This window comes from Ipomoea triloba, chromosome 12 (genome assembly GCF_003576645.1).
Source record: "Ipomoea triloba cultivar NCNSP0323 chromosome 12, ASM357664v1".
NCBI lineage: Eukaryota > Viridiplantae > Streptophyta > Magnoliopsida > Solanales > Convolvulaceae > Ipomoea > Ipomoea triloba.
In genome coordinates, this window is record NC_044927.1 from 19,704,885 (window position 1) to 19,727,211 (window position 22,327).

A 22,327-nucleotide genomic window follows, 5' to 3' on the forward strand; every position below is an offset into this window, starting at 1 on the left:
GGGCTGAATATACGTAGTACCTTTGGACCAATGAGTTTATTGAACCCGTTGACGAGTCTATTGAACCTTAGAATGAAGATTCATAAAATATTATTATTTTTTGAATCTTCATCCTAAAAGAATATGATGTTATACTATAATTATTCTACGAAAACATATTGTATTCTTTCAACTTAAACCAAAGCTTATTTGTTATATAAAAAAATTTAATTTTCTATTTCAAATCTATATTACTTTTAATTAAAATGCAGATTTTATTACAAGTTGATCTACTATGTATGAGACATAATTTCTTTCTATTTTAAATACTTAAATGCAAAAGAATTCATTATCTAGTCAATCTTACAAGAAAAATAATATTTCAAAATATTAATGAGATTTTACAAGATGAATAGTTACATATAATAACAATTGAGACCTTAATCATATATACGAGAAAAACTTATAAATTCATATGTTATAACTTAATTGCAAAACTTTTTAATTATTATTCGACAACATTAGTCGATCTATTATAATCATGTCACTTTTAACAAAAATAAGTTAAATTCACTCGCTCATCAAAATCGCATTAAGAATACTTAATTTATTTTAATATCAAAATTATTAGCACATCATTTTTATTCTCGATTGTAATTATCTACATCAATACTCATATTTACTATTATTTTTATTACAAACTGAAAATAATTATTTTGATTATATTAAAAATAATTATTTTTGTTTTATAATAATTACTCAATATTTTAAAAATTATACTAAATATTTATTTATTTTAAGTTTTTGTGCTAGTATTAAATTTAATCACACAATGTGCATATTATAACTAGTTATAATATTAATAAAAGAGATGATATTGAGTGATGCGGTAATCTTGATTTTACCAAATAATTTGCCGGATATGGTCGGCACGAGGAGAAGTGAATAAGAATGGATTATTTGCACATATTGGGTAAATAAACAAAATTTCTTCTTATTTCCATTATTATTTTTGGCAAATAAAAATCACCGAATATTCTTCGCTAACCAAGAGCACGTGGCGGTAGGGACCCACGTGTCACACCTAGCTGTAGCTCTCCACGTCAGCTCCCTTACACCTGTCTACGGATCCGTACCCGGATGACCGGATCCATAACCCGCGCCCACCTCGCTATTAATAATTTCTAAATGGGTTTGTCATGGCAGTCAACGGATCGATAAACACTACTGGTAATTTAAAATTAAAAAATAAAAACACTTGGGAAAAAATATCGCCTAGAATTTAGAAATTGGAAATCACTATGAGGAAAACAAAAGAAAATTCTAAATAATATCGCTAATAATTCGGAGCTTAGTAATACAGCTTAGCTTTTCTTCTTCGGGTCCATATATCCATCTATCCATCTCTATCTGAATCTTATATCTGCAGATTACACGGACATTTCTGTCAATTGCTTGAAGTTTTTTCAGGTGGTTTTCCGATCGACGGTTTGTTTTTTCCTTTTTCCGGCGGCGGAGGAGGAGGAGGAGGAGCATGGCCTCCGGTCAGAAGAGTTACTCGCTGAATCCGGATGACTACAAGCTTCTAGAAGAGGTCGGTTATGGCGCCAGCGCTACTGTCTACAGAGCGATCTATCTCCCTCTCAATGATGTTATCGCCGTCAAGTGTTTGGATCTCGATCGCTGTAACAGCAATCTGGTTTGTCTCCTTTCGCCGCTGAAACTTTATTATCAGCTAAGCTATTGCCTTGCGTGAATCGAGGTTTGGTGGATTTAGTTATCAACTTCTGGCTTTGATTTGCTCTGCTATTTAAGTTGATTATCATTTGCTGTATATATCAAAGTTATTGACCTTGTAAGTACAAGTGTGGAGATCACAGAACACGGGGTATCACAGTTTGAGTGGATGGCTGAGCGTTTGGCAAGCTGAATTGTAGATTACTATTTTGATTTAGATAGCTGAATAAGACTAGATTTATGAGAAAGTGTATGAGTGTATTTTAGTCTTTCAGTGGTTTACATAAGGATCCCCTTTATTCAGCCAGAGCTAATGTGTAATGTTAACTAATTTAATACTAACTAGCAAAATGTAAATGGCAAATAGATTTTGTCATGCTTGCATTACACTGGTCTTTTGGGCATAAACAATAATGACTAAAAATCTAAAGATTGACATGACGCAAGGAAACAAACAACAATAACATTTTAAATTGGTAAAACCTAATTACAAATTACAGTATCTAATTTAGTTCCTTACCAATGCTTAGTTGTTGGTTTCATTTCTTGGCTTTACAGCTGCACAATTAAATGCTGTCAACCCTCATATGTTGTTGGAATCTTCTGACTAGTTTTTGCATTTTGAAACTTTCTGCACACTAATCTTTAAACATTTAGATTAGCATGACCACATAATTTAACATTTCTTGTTATAAAAAGAAAGAACAATTCATCCATCTTCTTCTGCTTTTTGAAAATGTTTAATTCACCTTGATGGAATTTGTGATTCTTGTTTTACACAATTGAAGAAGAAATTTGCTCTTAATGTTGATGCATTATTGATTCCAAATTATTAGCTGAACACAACATAATGCATTGGAATTATTAACCACATTATTAGCTACAGAATCAATATTTCAAATACTGTTTGTCTGGAATTTAATAATAGAAGATTCACATCTGGAAGACTTAGTTTTTAGATTAATTGACATATATGATGGAGATTTTTTTTTTTTTTGATGAGTTTTATTTTTTGCAGGATGACATACGCAGGGAAGCCCAAACAATGAGTTTAATTGATCATCCCAATGTTATTAGAGCATTTTGCTCATTTGTTGTTGGTAGCTACCTTTGGGTGGTTATGCCCTTTATGGCCGAAGGTTCTTGTCTGCACCTCATGAAGATAGCATACCCAGAAGGATTTGAAGAGTCTGCTATTTGTTCTATACTTAAAGAAACACTCAAGGCTTTGGAATATCTTCATCGGCATGGCCACATTCATCGTGATGTTAAGGTCAGTTCATTCTGGCATTTCTTCCCATTTGCAGGAAAATCTTGGTTTGTGATCCTTTTTGTTCTTCAAGTTTGCAATTACCAAGATTCTTATCTAACATGTGCTGGTGCAGGCTGGAAATATACTCTTAGACAGTAATGGGGAAGTAAAGCTTGCTGACTTTGGTGTTTCAGCATGCATGTTTGACACGGGTGAGAGGCAGCGTTCCAGGAATACATTTGTAGGAACTCCATGCTGGTGAGCAATTAAAGCCAGCACTTCCTCTATTTCCTTCTGTGAATGTTTCTTACTGTTTTAACTTACTGTCAATATATATTTCATTTTATTTTGTTCAAAGGATGGCACCAGAAGTTCTGCAGCCTGGAACTGGATATGATTTCAAGTAAGGTGTTTTTATTTTTCATATCCAGTTATCAGTTTTGTTTGTGTAATTTATGGGGTTTCTCCTCTCAACCAAGCACCCAAGGCTTCCATATGGTGTTTTAACTCCCTTGCAGGCTACTGAAAAAAATCTTTTTTTTTTTTTTTTGAAAACTTGAAAAAAATCTTTAGGCCACAAAAGAACTTTTATGTGATTGTTTTTCTTTTTTTGAAACACACATATATAGAAAAATTGGATTAAAATAAAGAAAATGAAATGAAGCTTAATGAAATTCATGAATGCTATGAAAATGTAACAAAAACCTCAGGAAGTCATCAAGATTTATGTACTTTCATATTCTTGTACATCTATATATGGCATATCCAAGTTCATATGTTTGTGTATTTATTTATTTATTTATTTATTGGTATGCATTACACTGAGTATGAATATAATAATGTGGTCAAAATTATTAATATGACCACACTTATAAAATTTTAAACAATACATACAATGGGGTTCACTTTCATATTATATGGAGTGTATATTTTTTGAACCCACTGAGCCAAAATCCTTTAGTCGCTACTGTCTATATATACTCCTCAAACAATGTATTGTAAATGTGTGGAATATATTTTATTAGGTCACAGTATTAGAGGCCAGCTAGAATTCTTCCGTATAACTTAAGGTTCTAGAATTGCTGTTTCCTCCTTTTTCCTTCCTGGTTCTTCTTTTCTTTCATTAATACCTCCCCCCCATACAAACACAGAATATGAAGCTGTCTCCCGAGCTTTCTTCATCTGGTCTTTCATTGCCCACTATCAACAACTCTGTTACTCTAGTCCTATATCAATGTACATATAACTTGGACTTATTATTAATGTTAATTGCCTGTAGTATTATTTATTTTTGTGCAGTGATATATACACATTTACAAGATATATATGTCTGTTGGGTACACAATTAAGAGAAGATTGAGTTTTTATTCACATATGCATAAAATTTATTTGCCATTCTCCTTTAGGGCTGACATTTGGTCTTTTGGAATAACTGCACTGGAGTTGGCGCATGGTCATGCACCATTTTCCAAATACCCCCCAATGAAGGTATATATTACTTGTAAAGAGTCAAGAAATATATTCATACAAATACTGCATTTGCTTTAGCATGAATTGACTACCAAGTTATTTTCATCCACTTTCTCATTGTAGGTTCTCCTTATGACCATACAAAATGCTCCTCCCGGACTTGATTATGACCGTGATAAAAGATTCTCTAAGGTAATTCTATTAATTGTGGGAAATTCTCAAAATGATTTGCATCAGCAGAAGTTTTAATTTTCAAACATCATTTCAAAAGGAATTCATGGAGAAAGTAATAAAGGCATTTTTACCTATTGAAGAAAAAATTAATGAAGTGGAGTAATTCTTATTTCTTGTTTTAATTAGGCTTTCAAAGAAATGGTTGCAATGTGTTTGGTGAAGGACCAAACCAAAAGGCCCACTGCAGAGAAGTTGTTGAAACATTCTTTTTTCAAGAATGTCAAGCCTCCAGAGCTGTCTGTAAAGAAACTCTTTTCTGACTTGCCTCCACTTTGGAATCGTGTCAAAGATCTCCAGGTATTTGGTCATGTTCTTGTTCTCTAGTTTCCAAGTTTTGTTTGTTTAATATCTTCATAACTGTTCCTTTGGGGGAATGTTGCAGGTTAGAGACGCAGCTCAACTTGCTTTAAAGAAGATGCCTTCAGCAGAACAAGAAGCAATATCACAGGTTTGAGACAATCATTCTTATCACCAACATAGCTCTTCATTATCTGTGGTTGAATTGGTAAACTGTCATGACTTTCCTTCATTGTCTCTGGCTCAAAGCTATAGTGCTATTGTTTTATTATTCTATGCAGTGAAAATATGCTAAAATTTCTTCCTTAAGAAAAATAATGATGAACAATTTTTTCCCATTCTGATTGATAAATGATGTGAATATTTATCCAAAAATAATACAAGAGCTGATTTCTTCCATAATCAATGTGCACTTATCTTCTTTTTTTTTTTTTTGGAATAACCTAGATGCTTGCTGTTTTTTTCTGTCTCCTGTCCTAATTTTTTTTAAAAATATATATAAAATTTAACCCAGAGTGAATACCAGCGAGGTGTTAGTGCATGGAATTTTGATCTTGAAGATTTGAAGTTCCAGGCATCAATGGTATGTATGCGTTATATCTGTCAGACTAATGCCATATTGTGGCTTAGAGTTCTGTCTTCGGTAGAAAGTCTTGCCATTTTATTTCTTTGTGACAGGTGCCAGATGAAGACGAAGTACAGGAAGTTAAGGAAGAGGATGAAAATATGAAACATTACACAAATAGTGAGGTGGCTTAAATTTTCCTCTAAACCTGTAGTATTTTATATACTGTCATTTATAGCTATATGCTACTGACATGGTGGCTAAGGCTGTCTATTTCTTAGCATTTATTTGTTAATTAGTTTATACAGCCCCATATAATTTTAAATAAGATGTTAATTTGCTTATACTTGCAGGTCATATCTAATTCCAGAGAAAATGTAGCGGGATTAAGTACCAATCAAAATATTGTTTCCAGGTAGAAGTTTTGTGTTTGATTTTCTGAGAAGATTAAATATCTTTTAATTGGATCTGGAAATTGACATTATCATGACTATTGAAATCTGAGTTATACCAGACGAGTTTGATTTAACTATTATAGTATGTGCTTGGTTATTTAATAGTCATGTTAGTTAATTCACACCTTGAGTAATTTCATGTTAAATGAGCTTGCTATGCCTTGAAATTCATAATTTTAGTGATCAAACAAGAGCAAGTGAGGGCCAGATCAAGAAGGGAAAAGACTTGGAAAGTGGTTTGCTGGATTCTGACCAAAGGAAAAATGAACTTAAAAAAAATGGATCAAAAACAGAACTGCCACCACTTACCTCAGACAAAGATGTTGTACAGACCAAGACTAGAAATCTAACAGGAAAACCTCGCCAAAGTCAGAGTGGACCTCTCATGCCAGGAACCGTATTAAGTCATTCTACTGCTGAAAGGGCTCGCAACATAGAAAGGTTTCTTTGCCTTTATTACATACAAACTACTTGAAATCCAAAGTTTGTTGGAGCATAAAAAGTAGTCCTAAATCAGTGGCTTCGTTCTTCCTTTAATAACCCTTTGTCTTCCTCAGAAAAATCAAAATAATCCTTTTTTGCCTTTTCATAACTTCATTATGGTTCTCTTCCAGGACTGAGACTGAAAACCAACAGGTTGAGAGAGCTCAGCAAGTGCGAAGAGCACCTAGTTTCAGTGGTCCTTTAATGTTACCAAACCGAGCTTCAGCAAATAGTTTATCAGCTCCTATTAAACCATCTAGTGGTAAGTTCTTTGTGTGTTTGCTGCAATTACATTATTCAACTCACGACTTGTTCATAAGTAGCTAAATGAAAGTTGGCTTTACTTTAGGATTTAGAGATTCTTTGGAAGACAAGTCAAAAACCAACTTGGTGCAAATTAAAGGGCGATTCTCTGTGACATCAGAAAATGTAGATCTTGTGAAGGTATGCCGTGCAGAATATTCTCGAGATACTCATCTTTTTAAAATGATAATTTCTGACCTAAATATAAATGTTAGGATATCCCTTTATGTACAGTTCCTCGACGGTATTCTCAAGTAAGTTAGTGAATGTTCTAATTTTTGTTCAAAGTGAGAATGTGAGATTTTATCTTGATCTTTAGACTGCCTTTGATGTAAATATTGTGATATTACCAGACATCACCTCTGAGGAAATCTGCTAGCGTTGGAGAATGGGTTCATGAGAATAAACAAATGGTTTGTCTACTGTTATCTTCTTCTTGTGCATCATTACCCTTGGGGGGCCAAAAGAACAAAAAAACTACATCGATATTCTCTTATAAAAGAAAAGGCCTTCAATTTAATGATCTTTTGTTCCTTCTTCTTTTTCAGCCATCCAATCAGTCAGCTAAGGAAGTTCTCCATGGTAATGTACCTGCATCAATTCTTATGCCCCACCTTCAAAATCTTTTTCAACAAACTTCAATTCAACAGGTATTGCATGCTTATTTAATGTATATTGTTAAATTTTGTCCATGAAACTCACCCCTTCTCCCTCTTCTTCTGTTTCCAACTCTTCCTTCTTCAAACATGGTGCTTATACCTTTTAGCATTACAGGATCTCATTATGAGTTTGTTGAATAGTATGCAACCATCCACAGGAGAAGGTGAGTAAAGGATCAAAAGTGCAGTGTGTACAGAAACATCCATGTAACAGTGTGTTTTGTTTTACTTACTTTAATTCTCATCTTGTCTCAGCATCTCAAAATGGGAAATCACCTCCGCAACAACGCAATTCAGAGAATAATGGAACCGTGAGTTCATGTCTTGGTTGTACTGCATGCATCTTCTGTAGGATATTCTCACATCATTTTAATTCTTCTGACACACACGATTTGTTATTCTTGGTCTATCTGTAAGATGCCATCAAAGGCTTTATTTATCAGAAGGAAGAGAGTTTTGTTTCTCTTCCCATATTTCTTGGATTGCATCTTCTGAAGGTGAAAAGACAGCCATAGGAGGCATACTATTAAATTTACTGGTTTTTGATGGATTTCATGGTCAACCAAACTCTTAATTGCTATGCTTTCACTTCCTATTATCTTTTCAAGATTTGGCCATTTTTATTTTTGTAAAGATTTTTCTTGATATAAAACACAATGTCAATGTTTTTAAATTGAGAATGCACTGCCTTTTAACGCATTTGGATCCAATATCGCAGGTTGAAACAGCTGCATCTGAGCGGGAACGCTTGCTTCTAGTAAAGATTTCTGAGCTTCAAACAAGGTATGTTTATAAATATTGAATTCATTTGATATTTTTTGTTATATGCTCTTGCTCTAGAAACCCCTCTCTCTCTGCAGGATGGTTAACTTGACGGATGAATTAACTGCTGAAAAATTGAAGTACATGCAGGTGATTATGTGTTTTAAATCTGTTATAGCTTATGTGAAATATGTGGTTGAACTGAATGATGTAATAGGTCAATACTGTTGTAAAATGAAGACGATCTGTTTAATACCCTTTACCTATTACTTAAGACCCCAATTTTTAGGATAGTGCTTTAACTAAAACTATAGTTTATACCCTTGCAATAACACTAATAGTTATATTGCCGCCACCAGTTGCAACAACGGTTAAATGCCATGTCAAACCGAGGAGAAGATGGAGACCGGAGAGAAGTGGATTCTTGATGCCATAGGATTCTCATTCGAGTGTAAAAACTATGTATATTCAGGTTTGATATAATTCTGTTTGACTGCTCTCTTTGTTTACAATTTTACTGTATTGTTGCCCACCATTGACATTTCTTTCTCAATCTTCATTTGCTGGGTGGGGGCACAGGAAGGAGAGGAGAGATTACCGTGCATGTTGCCGGCTGATGCCCTTTGTTGTCATCTAATGTTTGTTTCAAAGGTTCCAGCCCTCTGTCAAACTGACAAATAAGTGAACCATGCTGCTTATAGAGATACAATTCCTTCATTTATTTTATCAGTACAAGAGGAATCAAGCTTCTTTGTGCAGATCCATGCCTGGTATCGGAATCCTAATATATAGGGAAAAGGATAAGCGGGTTCTTTTCTTTTCTTTTTTCTTTTGTTGGGGTAATTTATCATGTCCCGTTTGTATCCTCTAGATCCTATATATAAATATATCAATTAATGATCTCTGAATGCAACATGAAATTGTAATTTTGTTCATAAACTTAATGTATTTTTTTTTAAGCATACAAGCTCATGTTTACTACGGACTATATTGGACTGTTACCATTATGCACATCACCATAGTCCATAGCCAGATAAATATGTAATAAAGGTGCGTGTCAAGCTGGTATCGAGTGCTTGTGCTCTCAATTACCCCTTTTTTTTTTTTAAATGAAAACCACAAACTATTATATGTAATTCAGGTCATTACACAAAGCACTAACAATAAACGACGGACCAGTATCAAATTAGAACCGATAAACGTCTCCTTAGCTAACAAGTGAGTCACAACATTAGCTGAGCGCTAACATTTGAAAATAAAGATTAAAAGAATATTTATATTCTGAAGAATCAAACCATAAGTTGCGTTTGTAATTGAGTAATAATTGTTCTCATTTACCATATGAATGTTCACTATGTAATTGAGTAATAATTGTTCTCATTTACCATATGAATGTTCACTAGGATGTAACCACTGATGTTTATTTTAGGTACAATAAATTAATTAATTTTTTTTTTAAATCGAGATCTCGAGTAAATTTTGTCTTGGAAGAATTTCTTTAAACTTTAGCTCTATTTAGTAGAGCATATTTTAAAGTTTATAATTATTTTAAGTTACACTAGTTTTATACGCGCATTGCGCGAATGAGTTAATGCCCAATGTTTATATTTAAATAAATATTTGAAAGTATATCAATGTAAGATTATATAGGAGAAGTTTATACATGGGTAATTGAATGTCGATTTTTTTTATTTAAATATCTAACTCAAAGTATATATGAATCCAAGATAATATAGAAAATTCATTATAATTATTACTAAAATAAATGTTTGCAACCTTGTAAAATCGATAGTCTAAATATTTGGTCTAAAAATGATAGTTTAAATAAATACTACTTTTAATTTGAATTTTTCTAAGTGTTCTTAATTCTCTTTTGAGTAACATTGTCATTGTCTTCATCTTTACTATTTGTTCTCTTTCTTTTTGTTGGTAGTGTGTTATTTGCAATTCGGTTATTGTTGGTAGCATAGATGACAACGTCATGCAATGAGATTATGATATAGGAGCTATGGACTTTCCTTTAAGTGTTCTGCTTGGGGTTCATTTGGTTCAACTATATTGTTGAATGAGTTATTGTGGATAAAGAAATCTCTAGTTTAAGAAAAAAGATTAAATACATTAATAAAAATTTGAAAATTTAAAATATTATGTATTCCAAAGATATTAAAAGGTAGTTTCTCGTTTCAATTTGCAGTGGGTAATGAGTTATTTGAGTACTTTCATTGTCAAGAAATCTCCCAAGTAGTTAATATGATTGGTTTCAAACTATTCTTTTTTATTTTTTTCATGGTATTAAAGAAATACATATGTATCATTTTTTGGTGTAACTACTAATTTATTTAATTCAATAAGAGTAACATAGAGTGATTCCACTTCAATTTGTTGGATTATTTGAGTACACTCTTTGTCAACTAATCCCAAATAGTTAATATAATTAGCTTCAAATTATTTTTTTTTAAAAAATTTCATAGTATTAATAAAATACTTGGTAAATAAATATATAACATTATTTTGTACTATAACTTTGATATTTAATTACAAGATATTGTAAAAATAAGATAATGGACAATATAACTAATGAAATTATTTCTCTTATTTAATTTAATTTTTTTGATAATCAATAATTTTTTCAAATAAAGGTATTGTAGACACATAATTCTAAATTAAAGAAATACATATGTATCATTTTTTTTGTTGTAGCTACTAATTTATTTAATTTAATAATAGTAAAATAGAGTGAGAAACTTAATTATGTCAAATTTGATTGAGATGAAGTTCGAACCTAAGACTTTTCTTATAGAAATTAATGGGTAAGTTAAAAGTTAACGAAATATTAACGGAGAGAATATTTAACGGAAAACTTAACAGATAATCATAAAAGTAAGGTTAAATTAGGTAATCTCTATTAATAATATTAATCTGAATTATCTTAACCATCTATTTGATTAAATAATTCATCTGAACCATCCATTTGATTAAATAATTTGACTGCCATTTTTTCTACCCATTTTAGGCCTAACTCTCTTTGGCTCTTATTAGTATAGTGGAAATAAGTTATTAGTTCTGTCTAGTAAAACATGAAGAGTTTAAAATAATAATTTTAAATTATTTAATTAATTTATTACACTTTAACTTTAATTAATTAATTTATTAGCAACTAATATTTCTTACTTCAGTTTTCCATTAGCTTTTCACCCAAGTACAGGTAACATAGCCAAAGGCAAGGGAGTCTTCCGTTCAGACAAACAATCTGAAGGATTAATTAGGTGTTAGAGTCAAGTGTTAGCAAGTAGAGGGGAGTAAAAACTAAATGTAGACTAACGATTGGAATAAGTTGAAATATATAAAAGCAGCCTCATGTACAGCACAGGCATGATGAGAGTAGGCGGCATAAGAGGGCTATTTAACTTGGCGAGACTAAACCACCACCTCAAGTCACCTCTAATGGCCACCGTCACCACCGCCGCCGGAGCATTCTCTTCCTCCCCCTCCTCCTCCGTAAAACTAGTGGGCACTCACAATGGTAGCTTCCACTGCGACGAAGCTCTTGGTTGCTATATGATCCGCCTCACCGACAAGTTCAAGGACGCCAAAATCGTTCGTACCCGTGACTCCCAGGTACTTTTCTTGCTTTTCATCTTCTGCAATCTATCTATCTATCTGTTTGTTTATGGAGATTGTGCGCACTGTCTCGTGTGTATGTATGTCTGTGCGCGAGGAATTTTGTTTGCAGATAAACTGTTTGCTTAAATGCTTGATTTAACGAAGGTATTGGAGTCGCTTGACGCTGTGCTTGATGTTGGCGGGGTTTATGATCCTAGTCGAGACCGGTATGATCATCACCAGAAGGGGTTTGATGAGATCTTTGGGCATGGCTTTAGCACTAAGCTCAGTAGTGCTGGTCTTGTTTACAAGGTAAAGCTAATTGCAAGCACAAAGTCACCCTTTGAAGTCCTAATTGTGTTTTGAAGCTGTTAATGAAGGTCATAGGGGTTAATCTTTTTTCGTATTAGGGTTTTTAATTTGGGACTCTTAATTGGTTTTGTTTCTTCCGTAGCATTTTGGGAAGGAGATTATTGCAAAACAGCTTCAAGTTGAAGAAGGACATCCAGATGTGCATAGGTTGTATCTAGCTCTCTACAAGAGCTTCATGGAGGTATAAAATTATTGCACACTTGTTTAGAGATCACAAAGAACTATCCTCTTCCGTGGTCGAATTTATTGCAATCAAGTTTTTCTTTTGATATTGTAATTTCACTTATCTGTCTTCTTTAGCACCATTTTGGAAGTCAAATACTTTTCTTGGTTGTTGGAGTAAAAACCACTTTAATGCTTGCAACAGGCTATTGATGCCGTAGACAATGGAATTAATCAGTATGACACAGACCAACCTCCAAAATATGTCAATAATACACACTTGTCTTCACGAGTTGGGAAATTAAACTTGGATTGGATTGAACCTGATCAATCACCTGAGAAGGAGAATGAAGCTTTCTCTCGTGCTATGCATTTAGCTGGCAGTGAGTTTATGGATGTAAGGTTCCTTGGAAACATTTCTCTTATTTATATCTCCTTTTCCTAGAATTATTCTTTGTGCAGGTTTTTCTATTGGCTGTGCTACAAGTTTCTTAAGTTGCAAACTTGTGTTAAACTTTAATGTTTAGGGATTAATGATTGACAGGCACATATCATTCATCTTATTAAACATTAAAAACTGTTGTTTTCTATATATTTAACATGCTCTTGTATGCTCAGAGTGTTCGTTATTATGCAAAATCATGGTTACCTGCCCGGTCAATTGTTATGGAGTGTCTTTCTTCAAGAAAGGATGTTGATCCCAGTGGAGAAATTATGGTTTTAAACAGATTTTGCCCGGTAAGTATCTGATCCATAACCACATAACAGAAGTTACAGATCCATTTATGTCATCTTCCACTTTGTTTCTTTTTAAGCAACTCTCCAATTGTGAAAATGAAGAGAACTAGTTTGAACAGTTTGACATAAAAGGTTGATTTGAATATATACCTCCTTCTCTTCCAAATATATCTAAATATTTTTAGACAATAATTTCCTTGCATTAGTTATCAGCAATTAGAGTAACATTTGATGCCAAAGACCTTATAGTCTAATGGCATTCACTAGTGACTCTAGATAAGAGGTTACAAGTTCAATCACCAGCACTTAGGAGTTGAAAAGAATTAGAGTAACATTTTTTTTTTACTATTGACTCTGTTACAATGTAGTATCTGTTCATAATATGATAACATTTGATTGATGGTAAATAATCAGATGTGCAATATGATAACAAGCTGATGATATAATTCATTTTATTTCTGTCAAACAGTGGAAGCTTCACTTGTTTGAACTTGAGGAGGAGTTGAAGATTGATCCGCCACTCAAATATGTTCTTTATCAGGTAGTTATATCATTTTTCCTTTTGCCTTATCTGCTTCACCTTTCTTTTCTTTTTATCTAGGAGAAATTGATGTCCTCTAATTTGTCAAGGAATGGTTTCTTTGCTACTTGTATATTCTTCTGAAGAATTCCATTCAACTCATTTTTTCCTTGTGATTTGTAGGATGAAAGAGGCAACAGCTGGCGAGTGCAGGCAGTGGCTGTCTCTCCCGACAGATTTGAGAGTCGGAGGCCCCTACCATCACAATGGCGAGGTCTTAGAGATAATGAGCTCTCAAAGGAGGCTGGAATTCCAAGTTGTGTTTTTGTCCACATGAGTGGGTTTATTGGTGGAAACCAAAGCTACGAGGGAGCATTAGCTATGGCAAAAGCTGCTTTGAAGCTCTAAACTGCCAAAAATATCACTCCAACCTTCACTTATAGCATTTCATCCCTGTTGCAATTGATGACTTTCACATTGTTGTTTACTTCTAACTTTTAGTATCTTTCAATAGGGAATTCCTTTTTGTTTTGGACATGGTTGTTCTTGTTAGCATATATGATTTGCTTGGCCTTAACTTAAACAGCTTAAAGATAGTTTCTTATATGTTGTTCTGTTTATTTCATTGAATATCTTATGTGAGTGTTTGAAAGAAAAATCTTCTGAAATTTAATAAATTTTATTTAATAATTTGTAGGAGAATTTGAAAATGACTAGACAATAAAATACAGAGTAAAAAAGGAAGAAAAGAAGAAAGGACAGAAAAAAAAAGGTGGGTGAAAGAAATATTATGTTACACATTCAAATACAAAATTAGAAGCAAATTTAAATTTGACTTTAAATTGTTGTAGTCAAGCATGGAAATTACTTTGAAATTTATAACAATTTTTAGGTAATATTTTAGATAGGATTCTACAATTAATTATGTTGATAAAAAAATAGTTTGGTGTAATCCTTTATAATTTTAAAATTTTAAATTATTATATAGGAAATAATTCTATCATGGTAAATAATTCTATCATATTCAATTTTTTTTTTTAAAAGAAAATGTTGGAGTGAGTCAGTGAGGAGAGACTAATTTGAAGTTGAGGTGAATAATTCACTGATTTTCAATTTTTTTTAACTCCTCTTTCCTTTTCCATTTTCTTCGTCTACTCTCCACTCCACTGCTCACTGCTCTCGCACAACCAAAACTTGAACAATGGCTACGCTTTCTTCTTCTTCCACATTTTCTCTCTCTACTCTCAAAAAGTCATTCATTTCTTCTTCTTCTCCAACTCCTTCATTTCTGCCATTTACTCCTTCAAAACCCAAATCCTTATCCCTTACAACCCTAAACTCCAATCTCAAACGACGCTTTTCTCTGCTTCAATCCTCCGCCGCCGCCTCTACCCCTGTCGCCCCGCAGACCTTGAAATCCCGCCTCAGGAATGGCGAGACCCTTTACGGGATTTTCCTCCTCAGCTTCTCCCCGACTCTCGCTGAGATTGCCGGCCTCGCCGGCTACGACTTCGCTGTGGTCGACATGGAGCACGGCCACGGCGGCATATCTGACGCTCTCCCTTGCCTTCACGCCCTCGCCGCTACTCGTACTCCCGCTATCCTCCGCATCCCCGAATCGTCTGACGTCTGGGCTAAAAAGGCCCTCGATCTCGGCCCCCAGGGGATCATGTTTCCCATGATCGATAGCCCCAAAGACGCCCGAAAAGCCGTGTCTTACTGCCGCTTTCCTCCCAACGGAGTCCGCGGATCAGCGCACACCGTGGTTAGAGCTTCGGATTACGGAATCGATGAAGGCTATCTCAGCAATTACGAGGAGGAGCTCCTGATAATGTGCCAGGTAGAATGCGCAGACGGAGTGAAGAAAATCGATGAGATCGCCTGCGTGGAGGGCGTGGATTGCATTCAAATGGGACCACTAGATCTGAGCGCTAGCCTCGGGTACCTGTGGGATCCGGGTCACAAGAAGGTGAAGGAAGTGCTGAGGGCGGCGGAGAAGGCGGTGCTGGAGACTAATCCCGGGGAAGGTAAAGGAGCCTACTTATCAGGATTCGCAATGCCGCATGATAAACCAGAGAACTTGAAGCAGAGAGGGTACCACATGGTGTCTGGAGCAGTTGATATAGGGTTGTTTAGGTCGGCGGCCGTGGAGGATGTAAAGAAATTCAACAATTGTTTAATGGAGGATGATGAGCAGAGAGAAGAGGATAAAGATAGTGAAGAGAAGTACTGGAGTGAGTGAGTGACTGAGAGTTAGTTATTCTGATCTCTGAGGATGAGAAGGAAAGCAGAATAATAAAGGTTGTGTTTTTATGTTATCCTTATCATCATCATCATCATCTTTGGACTTGAATTGTGAATGTAGTTGTGGTGCCTGCCTAACATTTGTGCCATCATTATAACATTCAATGCTGCTGCCTGCTTAAATTTCCCATTCTTTTGAGCAACAATTTGTTTGCCAGAAAATGTTAAGAGAGAGGGAGGGAGGCATATTGCCAGAGGAGAAACTCATATGGCTGCCTGGATTCCCATTCCAAATGAGACTGAGAATATAAGGGCGGGCGGGCGGGTTTAAGCATAGTATATAGTTTCATTATCTGGGAAGAGACTTACTAACACCATTCATATTTTGAAATACATGTCTTCTGTTTTCCTCATAAAAGTTGTAGTTAGTTGAATCTCTAAACTTTTTAAAGAGTTTTGAATCCTTTCAATTCCACACCATTTGCACAGAAATGGTCAAAACATTGGGAGTATTCATCTTGTGCTTGGATTGGAGTGGCCTATCTATCATACTTGATCTTTATATAGACATTGGCAACTTGTTGGATAAAGGATGGATGGCTGTATTCTTGTTGGTTGGTTTTTCCTCAGATCAGAGTAACATTGGAAAAAACTAAGGGGAGGGGAATTTTTGTTTTGTGGTCTACCCAATTTGTTGTGCATGCATATGCATATATATGATGAGATGAAACAATAATTGCACAGTTACTGTTTGGCGGTTCAATCTAATTTTGTGAATGGTAAATTGATGCATGCAAGTTGAAATGCATTTATGAATAGTGTTGGATGACAGCTCAGATAATAATAGTGTTTTCCAGTGGCATTGTCTTCTAAGAAACTGCAGAATAGTTTTCTTATTATTTTCATTCCATTCACCCACCTTCAAAATGGTGAAGATTTAGTATGAACCAAAATGTATTCTAGTGCATATTCACATGGTTACATGATACTATTGGGTGGGATTTGATCTCAGTCATGAATATTGGGGATTTGATTTTTAGGAAGGACTCCTTGTGCATAGAAATGTACAGTTTATATTGATGAGTTACAAAACTAGTTAATTCGATTTCTCCGTATGGACCTATAATGGATTCATGGGTCGGGTATATAGTTCAACGGAGTCGTAAACTTCAATTACATGATACTATTGGGTGGGGTTCGATCTCAATCACGAACATTGGGGGATTTGGTTTTTACTTTTTAGGATGGATCCTTGTGCACAGAAATGTACAGATTATTGTTAAGTTACAAAGCTAGTTAACTCGATTTATCTCTTTATGGACTTGGAATGGATTCATGGGTCGGGTATATAGTTCAATGGAGTAAGAAACTTCAATTACATGATACTATTGGGTGGGGTTCGATCTCAGTCACGAACATTGGGGGATTTGGTTTTTAGGATGGATCCTTGTGCACAGAAATGTACATATTATTGTTAAGTTTCAAAGCTAGTTGACTCGATTTATCTCTTTATGGACTTGGAATGGATTCATGGGTCGGGTATATAGTTTAACGGAGTCAGAAACTTCAATTACATGATACTATTCGGTGGGGTTCGATCCCAATCACGAACATTGGGGGATTTGATTTTTAGGATGGACTCCTTGTGCGCAGAAATTTACAGTTTATTATTGAGTTACAAAGTTAGTTAACTCTATTTATCTCCTTATAGACCTGGAATGAATTCATGGATTGGGTGCATAGTTCAACGAAGTTGGAAACTTCAATTAAAAAAAAAAAATTCCACTTATTTTACCATGTGGGTTATATCCCCAAGTCCTAGTCCATGTTCACTTGCATCCACTATGTGTGCTTGTCCATATGTATCATACCATGTGCTATGATTATTCATATAATTGACTAAATTATTAATTTTGCAGAGTTTGTGAAAGTTCTTTCCTGCCCCTTGACAGCTTCCACTCTCTATGCCAACCCAAAACCTCCTTATAATATGCTAATCGCTAATTTTTAAACAAGACCCAAACTTGAACCGGACCATTGGATCCTGTCCTGACTCCTGAGTTTGACCTGGATTCATTTCCTCACCAATATGTCTATTAACAAGGTAGATCCAAATTCCAAACCAAGAAATAAAAAAATAAAAAATAAAAAAAAGATTAAGTATTCACTAATTACGACTTTACCAATAATAAATACCCATTATCACCACCACTAATCCACTGTGTTGCTTAAAAGTAAGGGTCACTTTGGTAATCTCCCACTTTGTCTGGTCACAGTTATATCCCCCTTGGCCAATAATATTTGCCTGGTTTTCCCAAACCTCTGCCTCTCTCCAGATTTGACAAAGAAGGAGGTGGGAAATGGCTGCTCTAAGACTCCCAAGAAATTGCCATTTCTGGAACTGTCTTCTTTTTCTCCTGCTAAACTATACCTCCTCAGTCTTCTGCTACCAATACAAGGTCGGAGATTTGGCTTCTTGGAATGTACCCTCCTCCTCAAATCGAGATGTTTATATCAAATGGTCCAAGAATCAAACTTTCAAGATCGGAGATTCACTCTGTAAGTCCTGCTAATCCAGCATATAATATATAAACATCCAACCATCAGCTTAGACTTTTAGTTCTTCCATTTATCTCAACTTTGAACTTTCCTTTTCTGATAATCTGCAGTTTTTCTGTACCCTCCAAGCCAAGATTCAGTGATACAAGTTACAAAGCAATCTTACAGGACCTGCAACCTGAAAGATCCGATCTTGTCCCTCAACAATGGCAACTCCCTGTTCAATATCACAGCTCCGGGCAACTTTTTCTTCATCAGTGGCGCAAAGGGTCACTGCGAAAACTCACAAAAACTCCAAGTTTTTGTGGCGGGTGGGAATGGATCCGCGGGTTATGACGACGATGCAGACATACCCATTGCTTCTGCTCCCGCTGCGGCTGCTGGCCCTTCTTTCTCTAATGATTTTGGCCCAAACCCAAGCCAGCATTCATCTTCTTCGTCGCCAAAAACTCCCATATCCGCCGTGTCGGCAGCGGTTTTGTCTCTGATTCTGAGCTACAGTCATATGAAAGTGACGTTATAGGCCAAGAAAAAGTTTTTCTTTTTTTACTACTTATAGCGTTTTATGATGTTTTGAGTTGAATATTTCTTCTCCCATTCATTCTTGATGGCATATGTATTGTATTACACATTCTTTCAGAAGAGAGCAACATTACTGTCATTTTGTTTGCATGATTATTTAATCAATAAATTTGTTACTTGGAATTTGGAAAGATTTTTTAGTGTTATTATTTTACCTGTATTTAGTGGGTAGTAAATTACACGTATGATTTAGGTAATAGGTATAGGTATGACGGAAATTTTTTATACCCGCACATGTACGAAGGAGAGTTGGGATAATTATTTCAGCTTCCGTCCCCGTACCCGCACCTATAGATAAATAAATATATTTTTGAATATTTGAAAGAAATATAGGTACTTATTAAAATATAAATATAATTTATATGTTAAATTCTATACAAAATAATAAACTTTATAAGAATATTTTTATTTATTTTGAACATTGAGATGGCAAGTAGAGATTTGAATTTTGTGTACTAAAGTGAAGATTTAACTAATAATATAGAGTTTCCAATCGAAGATTTGAAACACTAGTGTTAAAGTTTATAATTATTATAGTTTTGGTACTAAGGTAAGGAATTAACCCACTAATATTAAAGTTTGTAATTATTTTTTTTTTGGTACTAAAGACAAGAGATTTAATGCACTAATTTAAAATTGAAAATAAATAGTAATGTTAAAGTTGGAGTTATTAGGTATATATTTTGATTTTTTTGGTACTACTATACACCACTAGCATTGAAATTTATAGCTATAAATTTTATATTAAATATAAATAAAATGTATGATATTATTTATTAAAATAACAGATTGATTATTCTAGAGTTAATACCAAATTTAGTTATCGACTATAGTTTTCTTGATCTAATCCTAAACTGACTTTTTGTGCTTAATTAAGTTATCGAGTTCGATGGTTTTACTCAATTGAGTTCTCTGTTAAGATAGCTTGTTAATTTAACCTCTATTAATATCTAATTTAGTCATCAATTATAATAATTTTATCCAAGTTAGTTTTTGACTGTAGTGATTTTACTCAATTTAGTCCTTGACTATAGTAAATTTTCTCACTTAGTCTTTAATTCTAATAGTCAATGACTCATTTCGATAAAATCATCAAAGTCGAATACTTAATTAAACACAAAAACTCATTTAATAAAATTAAATTGAAAAAAATTATTATAGTCGAGAGCTAAACTGAATATTAATTAACTCAATTATCCTCGGTGCCTACCATAGACATTACCTCGTGAATGTAGGTAATATTCCTGCCCTAGCCTTACCCCATACTATTCCTAATCAAATCCTACCTTTACAAAAAAAAAAAAGAAAAAAAAAAAAGAAGAGAGGAATATGCGGTGCTTTTAATTTTTATTTTTTAAAGCCATTAATCATGATGCAATTTTGTACTGAGCTTTGGGTTTTGCACTATTGTGGTTTTCACTTTTCAATATCAACTTCAATGTGTTCTTTTCTGATGCAAAACAAATATTAAGAAACTATGAGAGAGAGAGAGAGAAAAAACGTAAGTTAAAAATTCAAAAGAAACAGCGGAATAATGTCGGCAACGTGAAAGACACGATTCATTAACTTAAATCACGCTAGCTGGACTGCTGGAGCCAGGAATTAAATAAAGCATCAGAAATTGTTAAGGAAATGGATCTTCAAAGTCTTCAACTTGACATAGATTTTATTAAAATTCGTAATTCATTTCATGCAGGCACTTCTTTTCAAAACTAAATTCCATGTTATTAATGTTTGTCACTGACAGTTTTTATTAATGTTCCAACATGTTTACATTAATTGTCCATTAGATCTATGAATAAGGATTAAATATGTGATCTAACTACACATCAAACTACAATTAAGTCATTAAGCTATAAAATTTATAAGAGCAAATTGTCATTTTGGTCCACTGATTATAGGGGTCCTATTAATTCTAATCCACGACTTTCAAAAGTGTTAATTGCATATCATGACTTTTCAATTTGTATCAATTTTGGACACTCCGGTGAAATTTCCGGCCGAATGTCGCCGGATTCTCTTAATGCCACCGATTTGGCTTAATACAAGGGGCAAAAATGTAATTTCCACTATTCAAAATAACCCAACCCAAACCCGGTTCATACACATACGTATCGGAGCTATGGAGGAAGAAGCAATCGGATGTGATGAGGTTTTTGGTGAGGGTGAGGTGCTGGGAGTACCGCCAGCTTCCTTCCATAGAAAGCGTCCCGTTCCCAAGGGTATTGTTTATGGCAAGCCCACAAACCAGGGTGTGACTCAGCTGAAATTTCAGCGGAGCAAACGCTCGGTTGCTGAGGAGCGCGCTGGCAGGAAGCTCGGTGGCCTCAGGGTTTTGAACTCTTACTGGATTAACGAGGATTCCACCTAAAAGTACTACGAGGTAATATTGGTTTAACGACCCTAGGATTACACAAGCACAGAGAGCTTCGTGGTCTGACCTCGGCTGGGAAGAAGTACAGGGGTCTCCGAGGAAGGGGACACTTGCACCACAAAGCCCGACCATCAAGAAGGGCGACCTGGAAGAGGAACCAGACACTCTCCCTGCGCCGCTACCGTTAATGCTAGATACTGTTTTGGAGTTTTTTGTTTCTTTGCCTTGTTTTGCTATGATTGGAATTGTTCACTGTTTTGCAGAGCTCAAGACTATAATTTTGTCTGTTTTTCATCCAAGATATTAGATACCTAAGACATCACCGAAAATCAGTCCATTGTTGTTTAAAATTAAAATATCACTTGTCCTTTGTTGTTGCGTTTGAAAAAAAAAAAACCCCGGTTCATGCTTTGTCAGATCTTTTAACCACTGTTTGGGTTGGGTTATTTTGGATAGTGGAAATTACATTTTTGCCCCTTGTATTAAGCCAAATCAGTGGGATTAAGAGAATCCGGTGACATTTGGCCGGAAATTTCACCGGAGTGTCCAAAATTGATACAAATTGAAAAGTCATGGTATGCAATTAACACTTTTGAAAGTCGTGGACTAGAATTAATAGGACCCTTATAGTCATTGGACCAAAATGGCAATTTGCTCAACTTATAATTAAATTCCTGAACAATACAAATTCATGCAATTCAACCTAAAATTACCTGTTTACCTGATAATATGATGATGCGACGGTTATCGAATTTAAAAATAATTATTTTATTTTATTTTAATAATTCAAAACACGCCAACCAAAGACGAAATGACCGAAGAGCTGGAGACGTAGTGGATCTCTTCATCTCCTTGCCAGAGACAAAGGCCCCACTGGAGACCCTTCGTCTCCAACTCTTCGGCCATGGAGACGAAGGGTTTCCTTTGTCTCCAGCGAGCGTTGTTTTTTTTTTTTTTTTTTTTTAATTTCAAAAAAT

General features: G+C 34.6%; 4 protein-coding genes and 1 pseudogene across 6 annotated transcripts; all 5 read left to right on the top strand.

Moving 5' to 3' along the window:
• The first annotated feature begins 1,279 nt into the window (after window positions 1–1,279).
• On the top strand, window positions 1,280–9,184 carry LOC115999008 (serine/threonine-protein kinase BLUS1). 3 transcript variants are annotated; one of them, XM_031238721.1, is made up of 23 exons: window positions 1,282–1,678; window positions 2,735–2,989; window positions 3,102–3,226; window positions 3,327–3,371; window positions 4,375–4,456; window positions 4,562–4,630; window positions 4,799–4,969; window positions 5,055–5,120; window positions 5,484–5,552; window positions 5,648–5,719; window positions 5,888–5,949; window positions 6,170–6,430; window positions 6,604–6,734; window positions 6,822–6,916; window positions 6,991–7,029; window positions 7,129–7,188; window positions 7,324–7,425; window positions 7,550–7,598; window positions 7,690–7,745; window positions 8,153–8,217; window positions 8,295–8,346; window positions 8,556–8,668; window positions 8,776–9,184. In XM_031238721.1, the coding sequence occupies exons 1-22, from the start codon at window positions 1,514–1,516 to the stop codon at window positions 8,622–8,624; spliced, it is 2,160 nt and encodes a 719-aa protein (XP_031094581.1). In that variant the 5' UTR covers window positions 1,282–1,513; the 3' UTR covers window positions 8,625–8,668; window positions 8,776–9,184. The 3 variants fall into 3 exon arrangements, with proteins under 3 accessions (XP_031094583.1, XP_031094582.1, XP_031094581.1); XM_031238723.1 differs by lacking the exon at window positions 6,170–6,430 and having other exon boundaries at window positions 1,280–1,678; XM_031238722.1 differs by lacking the exon at window positions 6,991–7,029 and having other exon boundaries at window positions 1,281–1,678.
• A 2,300-nt stretch (window positions 9,185–11,484) lies between these two features.
• On the top strand, window positions 11,485–14,216 carry LOC115998429 (UPF0160 protein). The gene is made up of 7 exons (XM_031238009.1): window positions 11,485–11,814; window positions 11,965–12,111; window positions 12,254–12,352; window positions 12,539–12,730; window positions 12,952–13,071; window positions 13,541–13,612; window positions 13,775–14,216. Exons 1-7 carry the CDS (start codon window positions 11,554–11,556, stop codon window positions 13,997–13,999), a joined length of 1,116 nt encoding a protein of 371 aa, XP_031093869.1. The 5' UTR covers window positions 11,485–11,553; the 3' UTR covers window positions 14,000–14,216.
• A 482-nt stretch (window positions 14,217–14,698) lies between these two features.
• On the top strand, window positions 14,699–16,023 carry LOC115998038 (2-keto-3-deoxy-L-rhamnonate aldolase). Its single transcript, XM_031237485.1, has one exon. It carries the CDS (start codon window positions 14,793–14,795, stop codon window positions 15,831–15,833), a length of 1,041 nt encoding a protein of 346 aa, XP_031093345.1. The 5' UTR covers window positions 14,699–14,792; the 3' UTR covers window positions 15,834–16,023.
• A 2,117-nt stretch (window positions 16,024–18,140) lies between these two features.
• LOC115999946 (early nodulin-like protein 1) lies at window positions 18,141–19,107 on the top strand. Its single transcript, XM_031239917.1, has 2 exons — window positions 18,141–18,394; window positions 18,505–19,107. Exons 1-2 carry the CDS (start codon window positions 18,196–18,198, stop codon window positions 18,915–18,917), a joined length of 612 nt encoding a protein of 203 aa, XP_031095777.1. The 5' UTR covers window positions 18,141–18,195; the 3' UTR covers window positions 18,918–19,107.
• Window positions 19,108–21,078: 1,971 nt separating this feature from the next.
• Window positions 21,079–21,706, top strand: LOC116000366 (annotated as a pseudogene).
• Window positions 21,707–22,327: the final 621 nt, after the last annotated feature.